General features: G+C 39.7%; 1 protein-coding gene across 1 annotated transcript in view; it reads right to left on the bottom strand.

Moving 5' to 3' along the window:
- Positions 1 to 1833: 1833 nt before the first annotated feature.
- Positions 1834 to 25510, bottom strand: part of HIBADH (3-hydroxyisobutyrate dehydrogenase) — a 102847-nt gene continuing 79170 nt past the window's right edge. The window contains exons 5-8 of the mRNA XM_036327794.1: positions 14753 to 14886; positions 13081 to 13157; positions 5984 to 6140; positions 1834 to 2780 (exon numbers count right to left, since the gene is read on the bottom strand). Coding sequence (XP_036183687.1) covers positions 2622 to 2780; positions 5984 to 6140; positions 13081 to 13157; positions 14753 to 14886 — 527 coding nt within the window. The 3' untranslated portion in view covers positions 1834 to 2621. The remainder of the gene's footprint in view (positions 2781 to 5983; positions 6141 to 13080; positions 13158 to 14752; positions 14887 to 25510) is intronic.

The following is a 25510-nucleotide window of genomic DNA, read 5'->3' as shown; positions in this document are numbered from 1 at the left end:
ACCACTAAAAGTCATAGAGTAACACAGGGCATGGGCTTGGACCTCTGCTTTTCCCTACTTAGATGGCCCTGAGGCACCTAAAATAAACTCCTGACTTTTTTCTCCTAAATCTCTCACCATCTTCCCCAGAGTAAATGAAAACTCCTTTCTTCTATCTTCTTTACCAACCCTGAGGCTATCCTGGATTCCTGCCTTTCTCTTATCTGTTGGTGGCTCTTTTTAAAATACATATATTTTTTATTGCTTTCAGAGAGGAAGGGAGAGGGAGAGATAAAAACATCAATGGTGAGAATCATCATCGACCAGCTGCCTCCTATATGCCCCACACTGGGGATCAAGCCTGCAACCTGGGCATGTGTCCTGACCGGGAATCGAACCATGACCTTCTGGTTCATGGGTCAATGCTCAACCACTGAGCCATGCTGGCTGAGATGTTAGTGGCTCTTTTATGTTCAGAATCTGACTCCTTCCTGCCTCCTCCATCATGAACATTCTGGTCCCAGCCGCCACCATTTCTTAACTGGATTATTACAATCGCCTCCTAACTGGGCTCCTTGCTTCCACCTTGACCCCAAAATCCATTCTCCATACGGCAGCCACACAATCCCTTTAAAAAGTAAGTCAGAGCACATCCACTCTCTGCACAAGATCCTTCCTGGCTGGCTGTGACAGGGTGTTTATAAAATGATGTGATGCCCCTCCCCGTGTCCACACCTACACAGTCCCCTCCCGTGCGAACTCTGGGCTTGGCCAGGAGACTTGGGGTAGTACAGCCATGAGGTGAGCAGAGGCTTGAAAAGTGCTGTGTTGCTGCTGGGAGCACCACCACGTGAACAAACTCGGGGAAGCCATAGCGGAGTGAGGCCGAACTAGATCCTCCAGTTCCAGAGGAGGTGACCCAGTCCAGTAGAGGAACACAGCCAACCTAGAGAATCTTGAAAAAGAATAAATGTTAGTTATTTTAAGCCAATAAATTGGAGGTGGCAGTGTATCAACGTTTGGCTCCTGCTGATATACTGCTCGTTTCACTCAGAATAAAAGCCAATGTCCTCACACAGCCTACAAGACCCTGCACCCCCTCATGTCATGACACTTCTCTTACAGCCTCCTGGTTATTCCTCATAGCTAGTGTTATCCTGCCTCAGGCCCTTTGCACTTTCTGTCCCCTGCACTTACAATGTTCTTTCCTCACATCCTGCATGGTGTGCTCCCTCCTTTTCTTCTCTGCTCAGATGTCACCTTATCAAAGAACATCTCCCTTACCACCCTAATGAAGTACCCCTGGTAATCCCATCCATCCTCTTTGTCCTCCCCTCTCCCCCATTAGTCCTTATTATCACCTGACATGTGCATTAAACATTTATTTCTTGTCTGTCCCAACACCTCACACACATGTGAGAGAGCAAAATTTATGGTTTACAAGGGCAGGATTTTGTAGTTATGTTCATCACCATGGCCCCAGCACTTGCTATAGTGCCTAGAATTTTTTTATCATCAGGAAAATGATGGAAGTTGTCCTTCTGCCAAATTTGGTGTCTAGGTTTATATCACCTGGGACATTTCTAGGAGCAGAGGTGGGGAAAGTGGCAACTGTGCTCCATGTTGTTAAGTATTACATTTGATGCAGCTGGTTTTCTATAGCACTCACAACCTAGAAACCATTCAAACAAATGTGACTAAGGGTTCAGGTAGAGCAGCAGGGTGCTGGCTTGTCACTGGCCAATTCCCCTCCCTTTTTCCCCATCCTTTCCCCATTCCTCTGTTACACCCGTTTTTCAGACCACTTGATTGTTCACTAAATGGCTGGGAAGACACAAAAACTCCAAGAAAGAATTATCAGCATAGAAATTTATTCAATTTCAAAATAATATGGTTCTATTTAGAATACTATAATAATTATCTAAAGCAAATATCATCATTGGCTCTGAAACAGGTCTAAAGATGTCATTCTTTTGAAGTCAAAAATATGTAGTAAGAATGTACAAGGAAGAAAAAATATAAAAACAAGTTTGCTGAGTATGGGGAATTGTTACAAGGGGGACACACTAAGATACTGTAACGGAGTCCAAATTATAAAACATACAGCAAGGAGTTCTCCTGCTTTATCTATTCCCCAGAAAGTAACTCAGTAACCTCAGTAATGCAAGAATACCACACCTGATAAACAGGAGAAGCTTGCTGAGGGACACAGGTAGTAATCACTGTATTCCCCCTTTCTCTAATCCCTTCCTCACACCGAGTTCTTTTTTTCCTTTAAGATCAATTTTGTCCTGTTGGAAAATATTTGGTTTTATTTGTAAAGCGGTATAACTAATATCCTGATTGAAATAATCAATGATTTAGCTGAAGATGCTCAAGGATCACACTTTTGAAAAAGGTCAATCAGCTAATTAACAGAGACCATCGGGGGCTTGCAGAAAAAAAAATTCAGATAATGTATGTTTGCTAAATAGATAAAAATAAGCAGTAAAAAATGGGTGAAAAACCCATTTAACTGTGACCTAGACAATCCGAAGCAGACAGGTGACCTTTGATTAAACTCTTTTACTTGTGGAGTGAACAGTGGGGAGGCTCCGAGACAGAGTTTGGTTTCCAAGAGTGTCCAGGGCCAAAGTGCCAACTCAGAAGGTCTCCTCCTCTCGCAGGAACTGGAACACGGACGAGAAATCCTTCTTCGAGTAGCCCTTTGCACACATCATCCTGTAGATCTGATGGGCCTGGCTGCCCAGGAAGATTGGGCTCTTGGTGTTGGTGGCGGAGTCCTGTGCTAATCCCAGATCCTAAACCAAACAAGGCAGGAGGGACACGCTGAGACTGGGAGGAAGGCTCATTTTGAACTGTGGCTCCCAAGGCTTTGGTTTCAAAGAAGAAAAAATGAAGTCTGAGAACAAAAGATACTTACAAGCACTATGGTAAATTATATGTATATGTACATTTTATAAGTGCTTTCGCTTATAAACTGCTGCAAAATTGCTCCAGCCAGAAACTTTGTCCCCCTCCCCTTCTCCAGACCTATTTGTTTTACTTTGACTTTGCACAAGGGTGAGATCACACAGGCAAATGCTTTTTCAGGATCTGCAGAAGCCTGTACACCTAAGCCAAACCCCATTGTGGAATTACTGGATATTCATTCAATCTCTTATTCAAAAATATTTAGCAGCCACTATGTGCTGGGCAGTGTTCTAAGTGCTGGTGATACCCAGTCACTGTTCTGTGCTTACTGTCTGGGGGAAGACAGACTCCAAAACAAATCCTAAGATTCCAGACAACAAGTGCTGTGAAGAAAAAGAAAGCAGGGTGAGGGGTTAGAAAGTGATGGACAACAAGGGGTGGGGTGGAAGGAAGGGAGTTCTGATAGAGGAAATGTTTAGGGAAGACCTCCCTGAGGTGGAGGCACTGGACCTAAGACCTGGATGTTAGGGAGGTAGTAAGTGCTCTGGAGAGCTGGGGGAAGAGTTTCAGGCATTTGGAACAGCAAGGTCAAAGTCCTGAGGTGAGACATGGTGTGCATAGTCAAAAAATAACATGAAGCCAATGAGGCCGAATTAGAGCAAGCCAAGGCGCCGGGAGGCCAAGGGGCCGGGAGGGCAAGGGGCTGGATGGCAGAGGTGGAGCATGGAAGCTTTAATGTCTGCACTTGAAGTGCAATGGGACAACCATCTTCACATCTCATAGACTTCATCCTGCTCCTGAAAGTTTCAGAACATATATGACTGTTTGAAAATAGATGAAGTTAACATTATAAAGCTTCTACAGTTAAACTATAGCTAATGGATATCTACTACCATAAAAAAGGAATCTTGTCCAAAGTTGAAATATCTGAAGTACATGGCAGACAAGACAGGTGTGCATAATTGAAACAATATTCCCCTTATTTCATTTACTTGTGATTTTATTAGAGCTGCAAATAAGTGGCAAAACCAACTTGATTTTCTCCTTACCATTACCACGCTCACTTCCCTCACCAAGGGCAAGTCAACAGCAATGAAAGGGGAAAGGCAAGAAGCAAGATGAGAGCTAGTTCTACTCTTTGCAGAACATACTTGATAACTGAGCAATCACTGATACCATCCACTCCAGAGAGAAAATGATTCAAAGAAAAAACAAGCAAACGTTAAAGAATGAATTAAACCTCTAGCTTCTTAAATATGTATGATGTCACAGGTACAAGCATTATTTTATGTTTATTTGCATAATTTTCACATGTAAAGAAGTAGATCTGGAAAATCTACTTAACCTTAAATTCTTCTACAGCTTCGACTAAAAAGCAAGTTGAATTATCACCCACACACTTAACAAACGTGGGAGTGCTCATGTGCCGACAGGCAGGCCAGCCTCTTGTCAACACCACTGAGCAGCACACCTGTAAGATGTTTTTATTTTTAAATGACAGAGAAAAATCTACACAGGAAAATGGCACTTAATTTCTAACCTATTAATAAAACTAGAATGTAAGAACTCAGAAAAAAATAACATATTGAGCAGACAACACTACTGAGAAAAAAATCTATTGAGAGTCTTTCAAAGAAGCAAGTAAATTATTATTCCAAATAAGAGTTCATAAAACCAAAAAAGAGAAACACAAATGCCTTGGTGGCTGCTCCTTTAACGCATGGACATTCTTAAAAGAGAGAGGTGGCCTTTCAGTCCCATAATCCTAAGTGTTAGAGAAAGAAGGCGTCCTTTGAAGCTTCCTATACAGAATTTAAGACAAATGAATATCCCACTTCACTCATCAAATAAAATATTTACAAACTCATGAGCTCAGTGGGGGATCCAGGAAAAATATAAAACAATTGCTAAAGGCTTCAATAAATTAATGGAAGACCAACGTATGTTTTACAAGGAGACAGACATATTGGGGGAGTACCAAGGGTCATCATGGTTTCCCATAAGCTGCTTCTTAGTGCCCATCAGAAACAAGCTTCTCGGCTCTGGAGTTCAGAAGGAAGATCTAGTTTCTGTATTGACTATGTCCTGAGTAAATACATACAATGTGTTAGAATTTTATGAGTTAAGACCTAGAAATAAATGCACAAGCCTCTACTTCAATGACCTGCTAGCATCATATTCCCTAGCACAAGATTTAATGGCAGTTAAGTAAAACATCTCTTAGTAAGCAAAGCCCCGATCTGCCCAACAAGCTACGGTGGCTTTAATCATTGTAGCATTGAGGGGGATTTCTTTAATCTCTATCAATTTATCTGCACAAATCTAACTGGCTGTGGAGCGTTTTTGCTAACAGCTCTCTGAGGTAATAAAAGATTTTTAAAAGTTCCTCTCTAAGTGCTCTCATTCTAAGCAAAACTAAGAAGTACTCTTCTTTATAAGGGAAATGACAACTGCATTTCATAGAAGAAACGAGAATAAAATAGTAGTATCCATGTGTTTCACACTGTGCTGCCTTATGCTAGTAGTTGAAAAAGCTATCTTTTATTAACAAGAAAATCATTTTAAAGGAAGGACCTTTAAAATAAAAGTGGCAGATTCCTCCTGGGCAGGGACACTGGAGAAAATGACTCAAGAAAAGGTGTCCAGCTGAGGAGAGGACAGGTCTGGAGAAGAGCTCCCGAACAGAGCCAGCCCTGCAGAAGAATGGGGCTGCCCAAATCCATCCCCTCTGATTAGAAGCTTCCTCCCTCCTACACTTGACCTGTTAGCTGCTTCCTCTGTTGGAACCCTTAGCAGAATTTTAGGAACCAAATAAGCTAAGAGGTCACAACCCACTTCATACAGATCCAGAAAGGAAACCGGGCGTAAGTGTGACTTTCATTCTTCCATGTGCCCTGACAAATCCCCCTGCAGAGCTGATGAAACAGGGCACCCTAGGGGCTGCCTTCTGTTTCCAGCGACAGCCCCACAGCATAACTGCAAAAGCCCATGCGGAGGATGTGCAAACCTCAATACAGGGAGGGAGGGAGGGAGGGAGAATTCGACCATTACACATTTCCCCTCTCTTGGGAAGCCTTTGCATTTACCATACCTTAGCCATGAGTGTTGTTCCAAATCCACCTTGATAGTTATTAGCCGAGGGAACTCCATCCATCACCCCAGGTACAGGATTGTAAGTGTCACTTGACCAACACCGTCCTGAGCTCATATTTAGGATTTTAGCCAATAGTTTTGGGTCAAGCCCTAACCTGTCAAAGATCAAAGAAAAGAAGTGTTAAGTGTCAAAATGTACAAGTCATGTGTGACTTATTTACCTATGAGGATGCTCCATCTTCTCTCTCCATTTATTTTATGTCTTCAAAAATCAAAGCAGATTGATGAGAGTGAAGAATCCAATCTTAAATTATAAGGTATTAAGAGCTAGTGATCAAACCATTCTGAGCCAGACATTCTGCAATGAGAGAAAACCTTCTGCACTAATCTACTTCTAAGAAATAACAGAATCGCAGAGAAGTGCTGTTGGTTTATCACACATAGGTTTTCTATGAAAAAATAAATGTCTTTCTCTTTTGGACGTTATGCATTATGTGTCACATAAGAACCTTAAATGAATATGAGTTTTACATTCTTTATCCACAAATGATATATTTCAGAAAGAAATATGGACAGAGAAACTAAGCATCATGGGAGTCCGTGTGCATTTTCATGTCTGTTTATTCTTTTAGCGTTTCTGAGAATACATGCAAGAGATGAGCCATGGGCAGTGAGTGAGCTTAAGAGAAGTTATCATTATAAAAGAAGACATTTCTTCCTGCAAACTTTTCCTTGTTTATTAAATCTTCTTCAGACAATCTTGCTTATAAAGCAAGTCTGCACCAAGTTGTGACATATGCTATCTATTCGAAGACATGCATTATAGTTCTGGGTCAACTGCTGATAAGGTTACTGATCCTGATAAAACAAAGTTTGCCCAAGCGGAAACATCATTTGTTCTATCACTGGGCTGATGGCATAAACGACTGTTCACTGTGGACCCAGAAAATAAAAGAATCAAATGCTATATTACTTTGATCCTAAGTCTCAATGCAGTTTGGGAAGTACAGTTTTGCTAAGTATCACTAAATCCATTTTTTAAAAAAACCTGCTGCTTTTCCTTAAAACCAATCTCTTCAAGAATAATAATAAAAAAAGACTAAAAGGAGACACATATAAATGTTAAGTAAGCTGCGCATTTTGGCATGTTTAAGTTCTTGTTTACTTAGTGTGTTCAAAATATATGTCTGCTTACTTCCGAAGTGGAGTAGCATGACCAGTTCAACATTCTGCCAGTGTTAGTGCAGGGGCTTGGGCTAACAGCAGGATGTATGTGGACTCGTCATGTAATAAAACTGCTCTGTGATATCACAAGATAGGCCAGCTACATGAATTGATATGGTGGGTCCTGTTCTAATGAGAGGGTTTTCCTAAGGATTATAAAAGATATAAAAGCCCCAATCGAAACTGGCTATCACACATTCTGTCCAACTGTGGATTGCTGGGAAGGAACACAACAGTTTTAACTGTCAGTTATATATGTGCCAGTGAAAAAACCTGTTTCATTCATTCTTTTATAAAGATCAAAGTTTGTTACATGTATAGTTTGCTACTGGATGCGTTCTTTCCCCTTTCAAATAAAATTAGGCTCTCAATACGCTGTTGCAGCAGGTGACTTTGGAAAAGAAAAAAGCAATGTGCTTAGGGAAGAACTGTGAAAAGCAAACTCACAAATTAACAACAACATAATTTGCCGCACCTGCTGATATGTTCGCTAAGCACAACGTCTAATGTGTTCCATGAGCAGGAATATTTTAAAGGCCCCACAACATCGCTTTTCCCTTCCATTTGGAATATAACTTAGGGGTTTCCTAATTTAGATTCTTTTAAAAACGGTTTATCACACTTAAAACAGCAGAGTTGCTCCCCTCCTTACAATCCACCAGACTATACGTAACAGTACCTCCCCATAGTTTGTACTGCTAAAGAAATTCAAGCCTTGTCTGTAAGCCTCACCAAAATGGTAAGCAAGGCTTATTATTCTTTGTAAACCCCTAAGTTTCATTTTTCTTGAAAGTTCAAGGAAAAACACTGGCAATAATTTATGAAGTCCTTTTTGATGAACACATTACTATTTAGAAGCACCCTGATGGGCACGCAAAAACGAGGCGGCAGTTGTTGCATGCTCACTTCTCAATCAGTTGCCTCCCACCATGCTGATTCCCTTTAGGAGATAGCGACTCCCTCTCCGCTTTTGCTCCAACCCCCCCCCCCCCCCCCAGCATTAAAAAGAGCAAGTTAGAAGTGTTTTGCATTTCATCTTTCTGAAGGTTTTTTCACTGGCACATATATAACTGACAGTTAAAATTAGACATGATATTAAAATCAGTTGCTGGAGTCCTCTGTCTTCCACTGAAACCAGCTCGAATACACAGTAATTGTCATTCAGAGAGTCTATCCTAGAACGTCATGCTTCACTGGAGAAGACTGAGTTTCCATCTGAAATCAACAAATTAATCCAAGACAGGTATCTGAAAGGGCAAGTTTAATAGGAAGCAGCTACTGGGCTCTCAACCATGATAAAATGTTATTGCTGTTTCCCTGTAAATTGGCTGGGAACATATGATACTTTCTGCATAAGAGCCCCACTGCTGTTCAGGAGATATACAGCTCAAGCCGTCAAAAGGATGACAGTCTGTCAGTCCCCATAATAACTTGCCACTGGATGTAGTTCGTGAGTGCACACGTGCATGCATGTGGCATTGCAATTGCTGGAATGTTCTCTGATATAAACAGAATGAATTCATTGCTCTGACCGCATATATAATGCAACTCATATAAACGTCACTGTGTCAAATCTACTCACCTCTACAACACAAGAATTTTAAATGAACTACTGAAAGAAGTAAAAATGCAAAAATTGTAAAAAAAAAAAAAAAATTAGAGAACCCAAATGTTTACCTTCGCTGTAAGCAAGGCTTTTAAGGGCCAAATAAGTTTGTTCACTTTATCGTCTCTGTAGCTATCTATACTGTCGGTTTTACATAAGAACAAAGCCAATGATTTCACTAAGGTGAACAGCTCTAGAAGTGAAACATCTAAGACCAAGTCAATCTTAGCCAGTCACTGAGTGACTCATCTAATGCTCACACCGATCTTCCATGCGCAGGTGTTGTATCTGCTGTACCTGCAGCCAAGGAGACAGAGTAAAGGAGCTAAGTCCTGTGACTGCCCTCCAGGAGTGGGCCAGTTAAGACACACACCCAGATACCTTTGACCTAAGACAGGAGAAGTCAATCCCTCCCTCCCTCCCTCCCTCCCTCCCTCCCTCCCTCCCTCCCTCCCCATCTGCTTGACAAATCTTCACTGAGTGCCTACTATGTGGTAAGTATGTTAAGATATGACAGTGAGCAGACAAAGCCATTCCCCTTCCTGAAGCTTGCATTCTAGTTGGGAAGACACAATAAACAAACATACATACATACACACACACACACACACACACACACACACACATATATATATATGTATATATATATACACACACACATATATATGTCTATGTATATAAAATGCCATCTAGTGAGAAGTATTATGAAGAAAAGGCATGTAAGTACATTCAATTCACATATTAACCACTACCACCACCATGTCTTCACCACCATGTACTGAGCAGCTACTATGTGCCAGAATCTGTTTTTAAAGATTTACATGGATTAACTCTTCCCTACAACCCTATGTAAAGATAATATTATTTTTGTCATTTTATAGATGAGAAAAGCTTAAGTTCGATGGCAGAGCAGGGATTCAGACATCAACAGACACCCAAACTCTTACCATCCTCTGAGTCTCACTGGGTCATGTGGGTAGGGAACTTGATAGCCAATCAGCCAATCTGATGGCACTTTATCAACTTATTAGGAAATTGGGTCAAACTTTTACTCCAAACCTTTTGCCATTTGCTAAATCTACTAGGGTATACACTTAAGGCTTCAGTCATCACAAAAAAACAACAACAACAACACAAAACAGGCAACATCTTCTAAGGGCAGGAGCCCAGAATCTAAAATTATTCTTGTGGGAAAGTTTTCATCTTGAACAGCCTTCCAGAAGTTCAACTGTTAAGCTTTTGGTGGAAAAAGACAATATGGTTGTTGCTGGAGGGGCCTGGGCCCTGGTTGGTAATGCAAACAACTACTACCACCACTATTGAAAATAATAATAATAATAAAAAATTCCTGGTGGAGCACATATAAAAACAAAACAACACAACTCAACTATCAACGCTGTTGCTATGCAGTGCACAGGGACAAAAGCTCTAATGCAAGCAGGGCACTGCGAGGGCCATAAAACTGCATCCCAACTAGAACCCAATCAGAAGGGAGAAAGGTCTAGTAAAAAAGAACCCCAAGATACATTGTATACCAATATTTTTTATAGTTCACTTTTTTATAGCATTTTAAACTTTCACTAACATCCATAAAGACTCACTATAAAAGATCATAGAGTCAATAAGAGTTTTTAACTGTAAGATTTTATTCTTCCCTTTTCTTTGTTTTTAAAGGAAACATCAGTGTTCAGGAAAAATACTGACTTATGAGAACAAAATTAATCAGAAATGATCACTTCATAGGAATAGGTGGCTCAATTTGTAAATGTTGACATTAATGCTCTAAAAATGTTCACTTTGGAGTGAGCAGAATATAAATGTGGCTGAACCACTTTGATGCTGTACTACTTTGTGGGAATTTACTACTTGGGAATTTATGCTCGCTGATGCCAATTTTCCCTTTCACCTTGCAAAGCTCAATAAATTGTGGCCGCTCTCTATACTCTATTAGAGAACAATCCTGTCATTTTAAAACCATGTCTGTAAACCATGGAGAAGAGACAACAGCAGAAGCAATCATTTTTAGGACTTTCAAATCACTGAGAATCTTTGTAAGATAAATTGATAAAATCCTAATGCTATGAAAATAAGCAATTCATTAATACAATCTGAAGTACCAGAAACATAGCTCATTGTAACAGTTCAGTAAAACTAGCGAGTTCTTTGTGTACAAACACACACACACACACACACACACACACACACACACACACCCACACCAGGAATAGTAATGTCTATAGAGTTTTGGGAAAAAACTAAATATTTAAAAGTTCATATTTTTAAATACTGTTTTTGACATTGTGGATCAAGGCCAATGATAAGGGAAATTTTATTTATTGCTTCTGCTTTTAATATTTCTATTTGGAATTTTATCACTTTTCATTTTTTATTTGATAAACCACTCTAGTAGCTAAGTGTATACATTTCATTGCATGCATTTCATTCAATTCATTTGATTTTCATACTCTTATTTTTTTTGAGAGAGAGAGAGAGAGAGAAACATCAATTGGTTGCCTCCTGTACGTGCCCCAACCAGGGATTAAACCTGCAACCTGGTGTACCGGAAGATGCTCCAATAAACTGAGCCACACTGGCCAGGGCCATATTATTCTTTATTAGCTGATATTTGGAGTTGGACTTCCACAAGCATTTACCATATAAAAACTTCATTTGAGAATGGCAAATGATCATCTAATAAGAGTTCTGCTGGGAAAAGTATTTGAGAAATGCCAGAGGCTACATCACTATGCCTAAGGAACATCCCGACTCAGTGATGCTCAAGGTAAGAAGCAGAATGTTAAATAACAGGCACAGATAAAGAGGAAGTTTTCAGTATAGTATAACCTAGGTTCATCCAGGCTTTTACTTTTTACTGTGTTTTCATTTATATCCGGAAAAATGAAGATAAAATTCTAGAGCTGCACATGCATACTAATACTCTAATCTTACTGTCAACACCAATTAATTTTGAATGCGATTTTGGTGCCAGAAATTTATATTTTCTTCCTCCATGAAATTAGTCTAGACATGTAAACAACTTACTAGTAACCAGTTCTTCAATTATGATAAGTGACCCATAGCCTAAAACTGACTACAATACAGAAATAACAATGAATAACTTCCTATACACACTACCAGTTTTATTAAAGCTTTGTACAGATATGCTAAGTTTACCATCTTACAGACACTCAATTTTAAAATGTAAATGGTACAGGATATTGATAAACCAATTAGCGCTGATGCAAAGCAAATTCCTCTTTTATCTCAATTACAACATGACAACTTAATAGGTCAAGATAGTTTAACATCTGAGACAAGGGCAATTCAATAAAACAACAGCATCTTGATATGGTAATTAAGAGGAAATGTGAATCCATTACTATGTTTTTAAAAATATCTCAAGTACTTAGGCTCTTTTAATTGCTTTTATCAAAAGTTGTGATATGGAGCACCACTCTGATCTGTTATATGTTTGGTATGTAGTTTTGGGAAGTGTGAAAAAAATCCGAATAAAGCATACTGCTCTTCAAGCATTTTCTAAAGTAAGAAATATATATTTATTAAATTCATTAAATAAAAACAATAACAATTAATTGATTAATCAAATGTAGCATTCCTAACCTTCAAAAAATTACAGGCTCAAATTAAGACATTAACCTTAAGCATTCTAAGGGATGATCATCATCGTAAGAAAAACAGAATTAAGCCAAGTATGAATGTCATTTTATTTTAATGGAAAGATATGCGCTTAATGTAAAGTGACAAAACCAATGACAAGTTAAAAATGAAAGATGTATGCCATCCAGTTTATCCAGGGAATAAGCAACTACAAGCCCTTATAGAGTAGATTTCGGGGACTACATTTAAAATAGATACATAAAACCAGTCATGGGGTAGCATAACACTTGAATTCACTACACATTAATGCCGTGTTTTATACAAATTTGTCCTGCACTGCCAAAGCGTGTTTAAATTTTATAGTAAAAGTGTTTCTTGCATTTTAACATAACAGGAGAAATGGAGCTTCCACATAAAAAGGATAATGTGACTTCGAATATACAGCACAATGCAGTTTATGGCTATGGCAAAGAATATTCATGCTCTCCAGGGTCCTATTGGTTGTCAAATAAGCAAAGTCTATTTAGTTCAATAATGAAGTACTTTCAAGGTGTTCCTGGATCAACTCATTTATCTCATGAACAATTTTTTTCAACATCTGAAAAATCAAATAGGAAAGCTCATAAAAATTGTACTATTCAACAAACCTGATCCCAAGATTCATAGCTTCAGCGGTTCCAATCATACTAATAGCTAACAGCATGTTGTTGCAGATCTTTGCAGCCTGAAAAGAAATTGAGGACATAGTAAATACCTTTATGTTCAAGTTATAACTCACAGGAAGTTTTTCTTCACCCAATCCCGCATGCTTCTTTCTAACAGTAAGAACATTCAACAATTGCTTCTCTCCACTGGGAAAGGAACATGGTGCTGTGTGCTTCCCTCTGAGCCTAACACACTATCCCAGAGCAGGGGCTGGGGGCAGTGGTATCTCTCTCACTAGGTAAGAACCCACAGAGCTCCTCCTGTGGGCTCAGTCTGAGAGGGGATACTGATCTATGCAGCATGCCTGCTCTTAGAAGGATGGGGCTTACATTCTAATTAGGGAAATGGGAATGACGCTGAATGAGAAGGCAATGAACAAACCAAGGAAACCAAGTGGTAAATTGTACAGTAAAGGCTATAAGATAGAGACAATAGCTGTTCAAAGAAATAAGATCACTGAGGTAGGAGCAAAGAGGAAGTGGAACCTGAAGCCACTTCTCAGAAGGCCAGGCAGGATTTCATCAGCGAGAGAGAGAAAGGAGGAGAGCAGGGGGAAGGTAAATATGTAAGAGCATGGGATGTTCTTGAGAACAGGAAGAAAACTGACTCATGTGCCCAAGTTTTAAAGAATGGTGAGAAATTTGATAGCTAAGATTAGGGAAGAGCTATAAAAGCTAAGGGAGGGTGGAGAGTTAAAATTCATTTGACATGATAGGAAATAGTGATCTATTCAAAGTTTCAGAGCAGGGAAGTACTATAATGATACAAGTGTCTTGATGGAGTTGGTTTCGCTTACACTGTTGGGCAGAATGGTGAACCTGGGATGCCATTAGGCTTCGAGCAATAAACGAGATGTTAGACAATGCGAGAAAGATTGGATCAGGAAATATCTGGTCTGGAATATATCTGAATGGACAAGACGGTCAACAATGAGAGCCACTGATTCAAAAATCAATGGAACTTGGAGAATGACTAGACAAGGGCACGGAGACAACTGACATATCTAAGATAATACCACAGTCTTGAGTAAAAGCACGAAGGGACCAGTGACCAGGATAGAACATTAAGAGGAGGGAGTGTGAGTGTGTGTGTCTTGGATGAGAGGGAGATGAGCAGCGTGATTTCAGAGTTCTGAATTTTCATTCACCTCTATCTGACTAGAAAGTTGATATAACATATTTCTAAATGAAAACTATTTTGTTTTCAAGAAAAAGATTAAAATGCATAGATTACATCTACCTGACTATACTGCAAATAGTTGTAGCATGTAATTTGAAAATTAGAAGGAGGATAACAACTCAGGTAACATGAGCACTACAAACAGAAACAGCTTTAAGAATGATTTCGGGGGTCACTGGGATGATATGTCAAAATATGAAGGATGGAACTCGATATCTTTTTTTTAATAAAAAAAGTTGACTAATGTCTGCTTAATTCCAACACGAATGAAGGGAATTTAATTTATTTCAAATTAATTTAAGAAAACTTGGGCCAACAAAACATACACAGATTGAACAGAGTAAGTAGGAATAAGAACATGGTCAGGAATGAGAAATGAACATTAGCTAACTTTACACCATAAGCCAGGGCCATTAATATGAATGAACATGTTACCTGTCCGGTCCCAACAGCACCACAGTACACCACATTGGAGCCCATGCAGCCCAGCAACTCCTTGGCAGCAGCAAATTCCTCTTCGACTCCTCCCACCATGAACGTGAGGTTCCCAGACCGAGCAGCTCCCACACCTGAATGGTTTGGGGTAAAGAGAGAGTGAAATGAGAGACAATTCCCAAACCAAATGAAAACATCTTGCTTTCAAATTATATTTGTTAGGTATGTGCAAGACACTCTAAATTTCTCCTGGAATATTTTAATAATCAAGTATCATGTAGGTTAATCACAAGCCAAAAGAGGCAGATTTAGTCAAACCCTCAATTCATCTTAAATATTTAGGCACAATCATGGCAGGACAGACCTAGGAATTTGAAATGTGAATTTTATCATTCCCATGCATCTCTTATGCCCCTAAGAAACCTACTCAGTAACAGAAAGTGTATGAAAAAGGTCATCTGTGCCCCACCAGCATGGGAACAGCCAGGGAGTTTACTGCCTGAGTCTGAAATTGGGTCTCTGGCTCACACGCTTGCTTTCCACACATTATCTACAGATGAGATCCACGAAGAGCGACCGACTCTTTCTCCCATAAACAAAGTAGGCATTTCAGTAAGAAAATAGTTGCTTATTTAGAGTGATTACAATGATGTGCACTTTTGAATATTACTTGATTTTTCTTTTACCTCCTGCTATCTACCTTTTGGGTAATTCATTCCTAGTGATATGAGCAGGAAGAAGAAATAAACTAACACTGGTTTTGCCAGTCCTTAGCATCTTTTTACAAGAGTCTGATGCATGTTCATTAAATGAAAATGAGTGAAGGAACAACTTCTACTTTAGCACAGAAAATATGTCCTAGACTTACCCTAAAAGGGTGGGAAGAGGGGGTGGCAGGGAAGGGAGCTTTATTCATCCACATTTTTATTAACTGTAAAATAAAACCAAGGGTATTATTACTGTTTTTGGTATTAGAGAAATCTTAATTCAAAGTTTTCGAGTCAGGTTTTGTTGTTCAAATCCAGGAAAGTATGAGAAGAACTATATTAGTACAATTTTTGCCTTTACAACTTATTTTATAGTACAGCTAGGAATAAAGAAACCCTAATTGTCTGCCCTATGTATCAAATCTGGCCATTAGAATAGACAGCTGCAAGTAATGGCCTACTTTTGAATTTAATTTATTCAATGAAATACATAGTTTTTATACATAAAAAGCCCAAGTGAGGAGAGCTTTATTTCATTCAAATTGTGAATATTTTGCAATTGCCAAATCAAGTAGCCTTTCTATTTTATAGGTCATGCTATTTTTAACTAATTATTAAAAGCAAAAGAAGTCAGCATTATGTTAGCCAAACAATTTTGGAAGAGGGAGTAGCCACATGTGAAGGCCTGAGAGGCTCATACATACAGTTAAATTACATTATTTCAAAATATTTTCAGACACACTTCGGAGTTGATTATGTACAAAACCCCAATTATAACAAATGCTTTTAATTAGCTAATCTGTGTCATTTGACCATTCTGATAACATTGACGTTTAAGTGACTATCATTTTTTTAGTTTCTAATTTATTTCACCAAGATGGTAGATCGTTAATGTTTTACAATTATTCTTCTGATTTCTATAGCCATTTTTATTTAAACCACATAACCACTCTTACTTCTAATCCTGTTGATCTGACTTAGAGAAATTAGGCAGACAATTTAAGTCAAAGCTTACAAACAAATCCAGCACTATCCATCATAGGTCACTAGCTTTGTATCCAGATTACAGACTGCTAAATAGCTTCAGAGAGTCATTTATTAAAGGAAAAATTAATGCTGACAATGGTTCTCAGCTGGTTAATCTTTTGACAGGTGTACTTTCTCACTTGTTCAAACACATATTTCAAAAAGAAGAAATAAGTTACTTAAGCAAGAGAAGATCATAAAAGCAAGACTAATTCATCTTTTAATTCAGAGGTCTATGGTATTCCTACTCTTTCTTGCTCTCACTGTGGCGGTACAATTATTTCCGACTATCATAGCCTACATTCCAATGTAAGGGTCTAAAGTGGGTAATTCTAAAGTTCTGGCATTCTTTGAGACTGAATCCTATCTTTCCATACATATTCATCTAACCATACAATATTATCAAACCTAGTCCCACTGCAAAGGCAAAATTCAGACCTAAATGATCCTAAAATGAATGTAACCCTTTTGAGCTTAGAAAATAATATCTAGAAAGTTGGAACTCTACAGCTGTGTAAGACATCTTATAGATTTCAGAAGACAATGTACACATTTTAATGTTTATCAATAATAAATAAATTTATTACATTGCCATGCAATTTTAAATAATTCAAGCCCACTTCCCCAAATAGAAAAACATGGAATATATACTCAGGGAGCTGCTAAAATATTGGGAGAAGTATTTATTTTACCTTATATTCTAGTAACTGTATATACAAAACCAAAATACATCGAGTTCTTAATTCTATTACAGCATTTACTGCGCCTTATTAAAATATTTTATTTTCTTACCTGATTCCTCCATTACTCTATAAGCTCTGACAAGGTCAGCACTGGGTCTTGTTTATGTCAGCATTCCCAATAGCTACCATGGTGCATGATACATTCAATAGCCAGTTGTTTGGTAAATAAATTTCTGAACTTAGTTAAAGGAGTAAAGGATCCAGAATGGAATATCTGGTTTGGGGATGTGCCCCTTGCTGGCTGTTATTATAAACAAATGACCTATCCCCCTTGCTGGCTGTTATTATAAACAAATGACCTAACTTCTCTGAGTCTCAGTGTATAAAAAATGGGGAAAGCATTAATAACTTCTTCTGAAAGTAGCTGTGAATTTATGAACATATGTTGTAAAATACAAAATACTATTTAAATGTAAGTCCTTTATACTTCACTAGAGGCCTGGTGCACAGATTTGTGCAGGGAGGGGGGGGGAAATCCCTCAGCCTGGCCTGCGCCCTCTTGCAATCTGGGACCCCTTGGGGGATGTCCGACTGCCAGTTTAGGCCCGAATGAGCAGTGCACCAAGCCGCAAGTGGCCAGGGAGGAGCCTGAGCTGGTGCTGGGCACAGCGCCACTCGCACTCATCCCAATCGTGCCCATCCCAGCCCGCTGAGCCTGCTGCCGATGCTACTGAGGGGATGCTGTGGCCACTGCGCTTGCCAGCATGAGCCTGGCTTCTGGCTGAGCAGCACTCCCACAGAGCGCACTGACCACCAGCGGGCAGCTTCTGCATTGAGCTTCTGTCCCCTGGTGGTCAGTGCACATCATATTGACCAGTCATTCCATCGTAACGCTTAGGCTTTATTTTACAACTTCAATTGGTGAGGTGGGAGTTTAATCTTTATGTAATACCTGGAGTCCTTTCAAATTTGGTTATCTAAGCTCTTGTCTTCTCTAGGATAATTTTAGCCTCTCTGGCTTAATCTTAGCTGGCTGGAGGTGGACCTATGAACAATGGAAGCAGGAAGCCAGCCTAGGAAACACGAACGTGGCCCATGGCCAGTGATGTCCCGATGACAGTGAAGTCCTCCTGAGACATCTTTCAGTGACAGCACAGTGTATGGGAAAGTGACAAGAATGCTGCCCTTGTTTGGTTTCATTCACTCAACAAAATTAACCTACTAAGATCAAGCCCTGCCGAACTGGTTTGGCTCAGTGGATAGAGCGTCGGCCTGCGGACTGAAGGGTCCCAGGTTCGATTCCGGTCGGGGGCATGTACCTTGGTTGCGGGCACATCCCCAGTAGGGGGCATGCAGGGGGCAGCTGATCGATCTCTCTCATCGATGTTTCTAACTCTCTATCCCTCTCCCTTCTTCTCTGTAAAAAAAAAATCAATAAAGTATATATAAAAATGAAAAAAAAAAAAGAATCAAGCCCTGTTGCTTATGGATGGATAGCCTATATCCCTGCTCCTAAGAAGTTACAAACTTGTGATCCAACCACTTCTCTCCCTATCCATCACTTCCACCCTGGACTGAGCCATCACTGTCTCTCGCAAGGACTACTGTAACTGCCTCCTTCTTGATCTCCCTCCAGCTCTTGCCTCCAATCTATTCTCCATGCAACAGCCAGAGGGATCCTTTTAAAACATAACCTAGTTTATGTTTCTTCCCTACTCTCAAGCCTCCAACGCACTCCATCTCCTCAGTATGAAATCCAAGGTCCTACAAAGCCAACCTCTCCCATCTGTTTCACACCATCTTCTTCAAGGCTCACTGCTTTCCAGCCACCCTGGCCTCCTTGCTGTTCCTGAAACAGGTCAAGGACATTCCCATCTCAAAGCCATGCACTTGCTATTCCTTTTGCCTGGAATATTTTTCCCTAGATATTCATGACTTGTTTCCTTCACTCCATTCAGGTTTCTTCTCAAAATTCATTTCTTCAGAGAGGCCTTGCCTGACCAAGTTAATAATCTAAAATGGTACCCCATCACTCTCTACCCTCTTTTCCTGCTTTAATTTTGACAGCATTTATTACCCGCCACCTGTTTACTTAAATGTCTCTACTTATCTGTTTCTGGTCGTGTATTCCCCAATAGTTCCATGAGAGTAGTGACTCTGTCGGCTCATTCACCCCATATTTACAGTGTCTTGCACATAAGAGATGCTCAGTAAATACAGTATTTGTTCAAAGAAAGGGGGAGGAGGCAGCAATGACGAAGGGAAGTTATTCTTTCTGAAGCACTCCTATGTTTATGTTCCAGCAAATAGGAGAGCTATGGAACTCATTGCATTTTTCCTTTTTGTTTGGAGTCATAAGAAGCAGTAACTTTCTCTTCTATCTCTTCAGTTTCTGATTTTTTAAATTTTTATTTTTCTGGTTAATGAATTCTAACCCCTTCCCTGGTTTCCTCTTCTACCCCCGGCAATAAAAACTATGATGCTACACATACTGAAAACACTCTACAGAGGCTGGGATGTGCAATGATTCTTCATGTATCCATGACTCGCCTGGGCTGTTCCATCATATGAAATTTCCTTCCCTTCCCTCTTTGCCTGGCTAATTCCTGCTTATCTTTCAAGACAACTCATGTCAACTCTGAGAAGCAATTCATGACCATGACTCCCTTTCTCTATTCTTATAACATTCCCAGTAATAGCTCCAATAATAAAGCACTTCTAATCAACGTTTTTTTCTGGGGTGCCTCATTAAGATCCTTCTAGGCATGAGCTGTTTGATTCTTAGCACCCAGCACACAACATTTCTCTGATAAACAGTCATTGTCTTTTTAGGAGATAGGCAGTGAAGAAATCAATGACTAATAAAAATGACCAAGAATACTAATTAAGACTAAGTAAAACGATGTTTTCTAGCTTATCATAAAAGCTCAACTTTCATTTATGGTTGCATAATCACGCACAAGCATAAGTGCACATGTATAAAGACATTATCATGAAGACGTAAAATGAAGAACATCTGATCTGAGTTAACTGACCTGGAGTGAAGGTCACACCGCTTGGACAAGTTACAATACCTTTCAATATAAATTCCTTTACTTGAACATGGTGATAGAAACATTTGCCACACTTACTTTGAAGCTCAAATGAAAGAATGCATTGAAGAGATATTTTACACAGTTATCATACAAATGTTATGAAAAATTAAACACAGCAAGTAAATCTACTTGGCTTGAACATGTCAAAATCTCTGGCCTACCAGTAGCAAAGAACTGGAATCTGGAATTCAGTCTTATTGAGAAGCGGAACCAAGAGTTGTGACAGAAAAACTATTCTGCAAGAGTTGCTAACTTAGAATAACCAGTAGAACTCAAAATAGGACATCACTTTCAATTCTATGGCTACTGGGAAGAGGCCTTCAAACCCAAAGAGGGAAGAGATGGGGATCTAAAACGTATATTAAATGATGTGCTGACACATGCCAGCGTGGAAATGAGGATGCCCACTCCCCCAGCCAGGATGGAAAGGAGGACCACCAGGCCCCTACCCAGTCCAGAGTCAAGGACACCCAATTCCAGCTCAGTCCACACTAGTATGGCCCTAGGGGCTCCCCCACCACCCACAGCCACAGCAGCACCAGCAGCGGTGGTGGGACCCCAGCCTCCTCCTCTGGCCACAGGCAGATGGTAGGTAGGATCTTCAGTTTTTTTCTTAAGATTCATGTCTTAGAGCAGCCGTGGGCAAACTATGGCCCGCGGGCCGGATCCGGCCCGTTTGAAATGAATAAAACTAAAAAAAAAAAAAGACCGTACCCTTTTATGTAATGATGTTTACTTTGAATTTATATTAGTTCACACGAACACTCCATCCATGCTTTTGTTCCGGCCCTCCGGTCCAGTTTAAGAACCCATTGTGGCCCTCGAGTCAAAAAGTTTGCCCACCCCTGTCTTAGAGGCTATCTACTAACAGGCAGCATCTCAAAAGGACAAGTGTCAAGCCAATATAATTTTTTAAGATTGTGGATGGCTAGAGGCTGGACACAAACAGCTTGCAGGTGAGAGCGGTGCCAGTCATACACGCCGTGTGTGCAAGGTGAGAGGACTTGGTCCAGCGACCACGGAGGTGTGCAAACTGCGGAGTTCTCTGCAGGGGATTTGCATCAGGAGGGTATCTGACATCTCCATGGCCTTCAGAAGTGTCTGATCCAAAATACCTCCTGAGCTGGGAGGATGGCCTGGAGTGCCCTGGTGGTCAAGAGGAGAGGCTGCCCTTGACGAGGGTCCACCCCTCAGCCCCACCTGAATGAAACTTCAGAGACTAGACGATTTTTCCTGGAGCCCTTCTCCCTCCCCTGCTCTCCTCTGCTCCCATGTTTGTGGGAGTTATTAAAATACTTGGTTCTCGCAAATTTTGTAATAAACTGGAAACTCCAGAAAAAAATTAGATATGTCTTTAATACTGTAAAAATCTTGCGACCAAAGCGCTCTCATTGATATATAGCAAAATGTAGTAAATCACTTAATTTACTCAAAAGAACTTAAATGTTTTAAGCAGCCTGCCATCAAAAGAGACCAAGAAGGGGACCAATGGGACTTGGATTGCAATGTGAGCCATCTTTAAAATGCAATTGTTCTAATCATTTTCTACAGATGCAGCCTCACAAGGGGCTGCTGTCACAGGGACCATTTACGACTTGTTATGGTGTCTCTATTGTTTACCAGCGACATTCGCTGAAAAAGGCGACAGCTGGAACAGAAAGCTGCTACTCAACGAACAATATAATCCCGTGAAAGTAATCAACAAATTTAAGGGTGTTAATTAACTTTACACTTTATCATGTTCAATTAGTTGTCCTTTCTAGAAAAGATTGCCGTGCACAATCAGTTTAGAGCGTGCCATGTTTGATTTGTAAGTGATCACTGTTTCTGTTTCAGAGTCCATGTCAGATGTTCTCCTGGGTTTTGGTGACACAGATGAATGGCTCTGCACATGTTAGGGGGTGATCTGGTTTAACATAAGCCAACATAACATAACCCCTTGTTAACACTATCTCTGTATTATCCAAGCTGGAAATGGAAGAGCAAAAACTCAGTACTATTCTGGAGTCAGATAAACAAAGTTTAGTTTGTTTTCCTGAAATAAACAAAGACACAAATACATGGAGAATTAAGCAATTTTTCATCATTATTTTTCAAAATAGGACTTGTCTTTCAGGGGCATGTTTGGGATCATTTCCTCCCAGCAAGATCTCAAAGCTCTGCTACATTATGCAGAGAACACCACCGTATCCTCAGACTTTGCATAATGCACAGCCTTCTCCATGGCAGGTGAACAAATGGTAGGGATGTGCTGTTAAGTACTGGCTGGTGTTAAATTCTAGAATGTGACTTTTAAATCCAGAATCTGTATTGTATAAGAGTGGAAAACCTGCAGGGAAGTATATTAATCTATGAATGCAATGCGCCTTTTTGTTTACCTTTTGTGCACCTGTTCCTACTTGCTAATAAGACAAGGAAAAGCTCATGATGGAGTGACACTATATTCAGTATTGCATTTTAATGAAAGTCACTACAGTTCCTCTGAACTGATAGAGCTTTGCATCAAAATATTTCCTAAGTCATTGATGAGGTAAACAAAACCCAAAACTAAGGTTTGGCAGGAGATGTCTATCTTTAAGCAAACAAAAGCAAGGGACATGCATCTATCTCTTAAACACACCTAAATACATACAATTTTGAAACATCTTACAAAGCTAAACCTTGCCTTTCTACACTAGCTGTGTCCTTCACAATACAAATTAAACACATATAAATAAGCTACAGCTGGTTAGCTAGTGATGGCAGACACAAGGACAAGCTGAACTACTTCAAAATAGAAAAGTTGTTAACGCTGAAAGCTAATAATGTCCTAAGTTAAATATTAAAGAAGGAAATTATAGGCTATATCTGAAACAGCTGAAACCACAATACAGCATAGCAGAAAACATCCGTTTTCTGCAGAAGATCTGCAGGGAGAAGGGAAGCGGTCGATAGATCCTTAAATTGGAAGCAAAAGCCGTTCTTCTATCCCAAGTTGGCAGCTGCTCCATTTGCAGACCTGGTTCATTATTTACCCATAATGACCATCAAGCTGCAGTCAAAGTCAGATCACAACAACTGTCAGCAGCTCTTTTAATTAGCCTTGTTTGAATTCAGATAAATATCACAATAGACCTGCTTATGCTGAAAGAGCAACAGAATGTTCCGCCTGGCGCTGGGCTGGCTTGTGCAGGAAGGACCAGCGCAGTACGGGGACCGTCAGACAGAAACGCAGAGTGGGGTTTTGCAAGGGTGGGTGGGGTGAATCAGAGAATGAATTGGTTTGCTTTTCATTTATTTTGAAAATCAGTTGAAAATGAATTCTCTGACATTCACCCCAATTCTAGATGGTGGATAACACTGGATTGCAATGAAGCACGAGGCTCCTGAAAGCTAAGTATCTGCAGTCCAAGGGAAAAGTTAACTTAATGTCTGTGGAGAATGTGATTTTCAAAACTCCCATCTTGTGGATAATGTATCTTCCAGCTTTAAAAATCATTCTTAATAGCCAAATAAGAAATCTTGCATTCAATAGCTTACAACTTCAATGTCCTTCTATTTTACTTTTTTTAGAAGTTGCATTATATTCTACCATTTTCTGTGACAGGAATCAGATATGTACCTATACATTTTTCTATACATTGCTTGCCTTGTACAGAATTAACAATCACAAGGTAAAACAAGGCTAATAACTCAATTCTAAGCAATCCAATTACTGCCATATTTCACCCCACTCTGGGAGTTCCCCCCCTCCAGTTTGCCTGAAAGAAAAACAAGTGTTATTCAAATCTATCTTATTATTTTGTTGTTTGAGCACTGATGGCTGAAGAGAGGTATACTGAAGTATCCTACTATGATGGTGGAACTTTTATCAAGTTTTCCTGTGGTTCCACACTTGTTTGCTTTTTTCTTTTTGGTAATTTTTTAAAATATATTTTTATTGATTTCAGAGAGAAAGACAGAGGGAGATAGAAACATCAATGATGAGAGAGAATCACTGATTGGCTGCCTCCTGCACACCCCCCACTGGGGATTGAGCCTGCAACCTGGGCATGTGCCCTGACCAGGAATCAAACCGTGACCTCCTGGTTCATAGGTCGACGCTCAACCACTGAGCCAAGCGGGACAGGCTTTTTGGGGGTAATTTTATTAGGTACAGTACATGATGTTTTTAGAGAATGTCTGCTGAAGTTTTCCTTTAGCTGATAATGTCTCTATTTCACTTCCACTCATGAAAGATACTTGCCATATGTAGAATTCTGGTTTCAGCACTCTGGATATGTTGTTCCACTGCCTTCTGGGCACTTCCTGGCTTCTCTAGAATCTTTCAAAACATTGTTCCCCTGTAATGTATCATTTTTCTCTGGCTGCTTTCAAGATTTCTTTCTTTTTCTCTGGTTTTCAGTAGTGTGATCATGATGGATCTGGGCATGGATTTCTTTGAGTTTCTCTTGCTTCTGGCTGAGCTTATTGTATTTGTAAGTCTGTCCTTTTGTCAAAATAGGGTAGCTTTCACAGTCATGTTTTCTTCAAGTATTTTTTTTCTGCACCTCACTCTCTCATCTCCTTTTAGAATGCTAATGGCAAAATGTTAGACCTTTTGATATTATCTCACAGGATCCTGGGGCTTTGTGCATCCCCCCCCCTCCAAGTCTTTGTTCTCTCTTTTGTTCAGAATAGATATGCCACTTCTATCTTCATAATTGATTTCAGAAAGGAAGAGAATGGGATAGATAGAGACATCAATGAGAAATCACTGGTCGGCTGCCTCCTGCACACCCCCCACTGGAGATCAAACCTGAAACCCTGACCAGGAATCAAACCATGACTTCCTGGTTCATAGGTTGGTGCTCAACCATAGAGCTACACAGGTTGAGCACCACTTCTATCTTCTTTTTCGCGTACTCTATCCTTTGTAAGATCCATTCTGCTTTTGAACAAATTCAATAATTTTTTTTTAATTTCTGGGTATTGTATTTTTTAGTTATAAAATTTCAATTTGGTTCTTTTTTATAGCTCTATTCTGTTACTTCTTGGAACATGGTTATAATAGCTGTTTTTAAAGTCACTGCCTGATATGAAACATCTGCGTAATCTCAGGGTTGGCATCTTGACTGTCATTTCACTTGAGAATTTATCAGACTTTCCTGGATCTTTCTATGTCAAGTAATTTTTCATCATACCATAGACATCTGGAATATTGCATGTTATGAGACTCTGGGTCTTATTCAAATTCTATGAAGAATTTTATGTTTTGCTTTTTGTCCA

This window comes from Myotis myotis, unplaced genomic scaffold (assembly GCF_014108235.1).
Source record: "Myotis myotis isolate mMyoMyo1 unplaced genomic scaffold, mMyoMyo1.p scaffold_m19_p_11, whole genome shotgun sequence".
NCBI classification, from domain to species: Eukaryota; Metazoa; Chordata; class Mammalia; order Chiroptera; family Vespertilionidae; genus Myotis; species Myotis myotis.
This window is presented reverse-complemented; position numbering and strand designations above follow the sequence as displayed.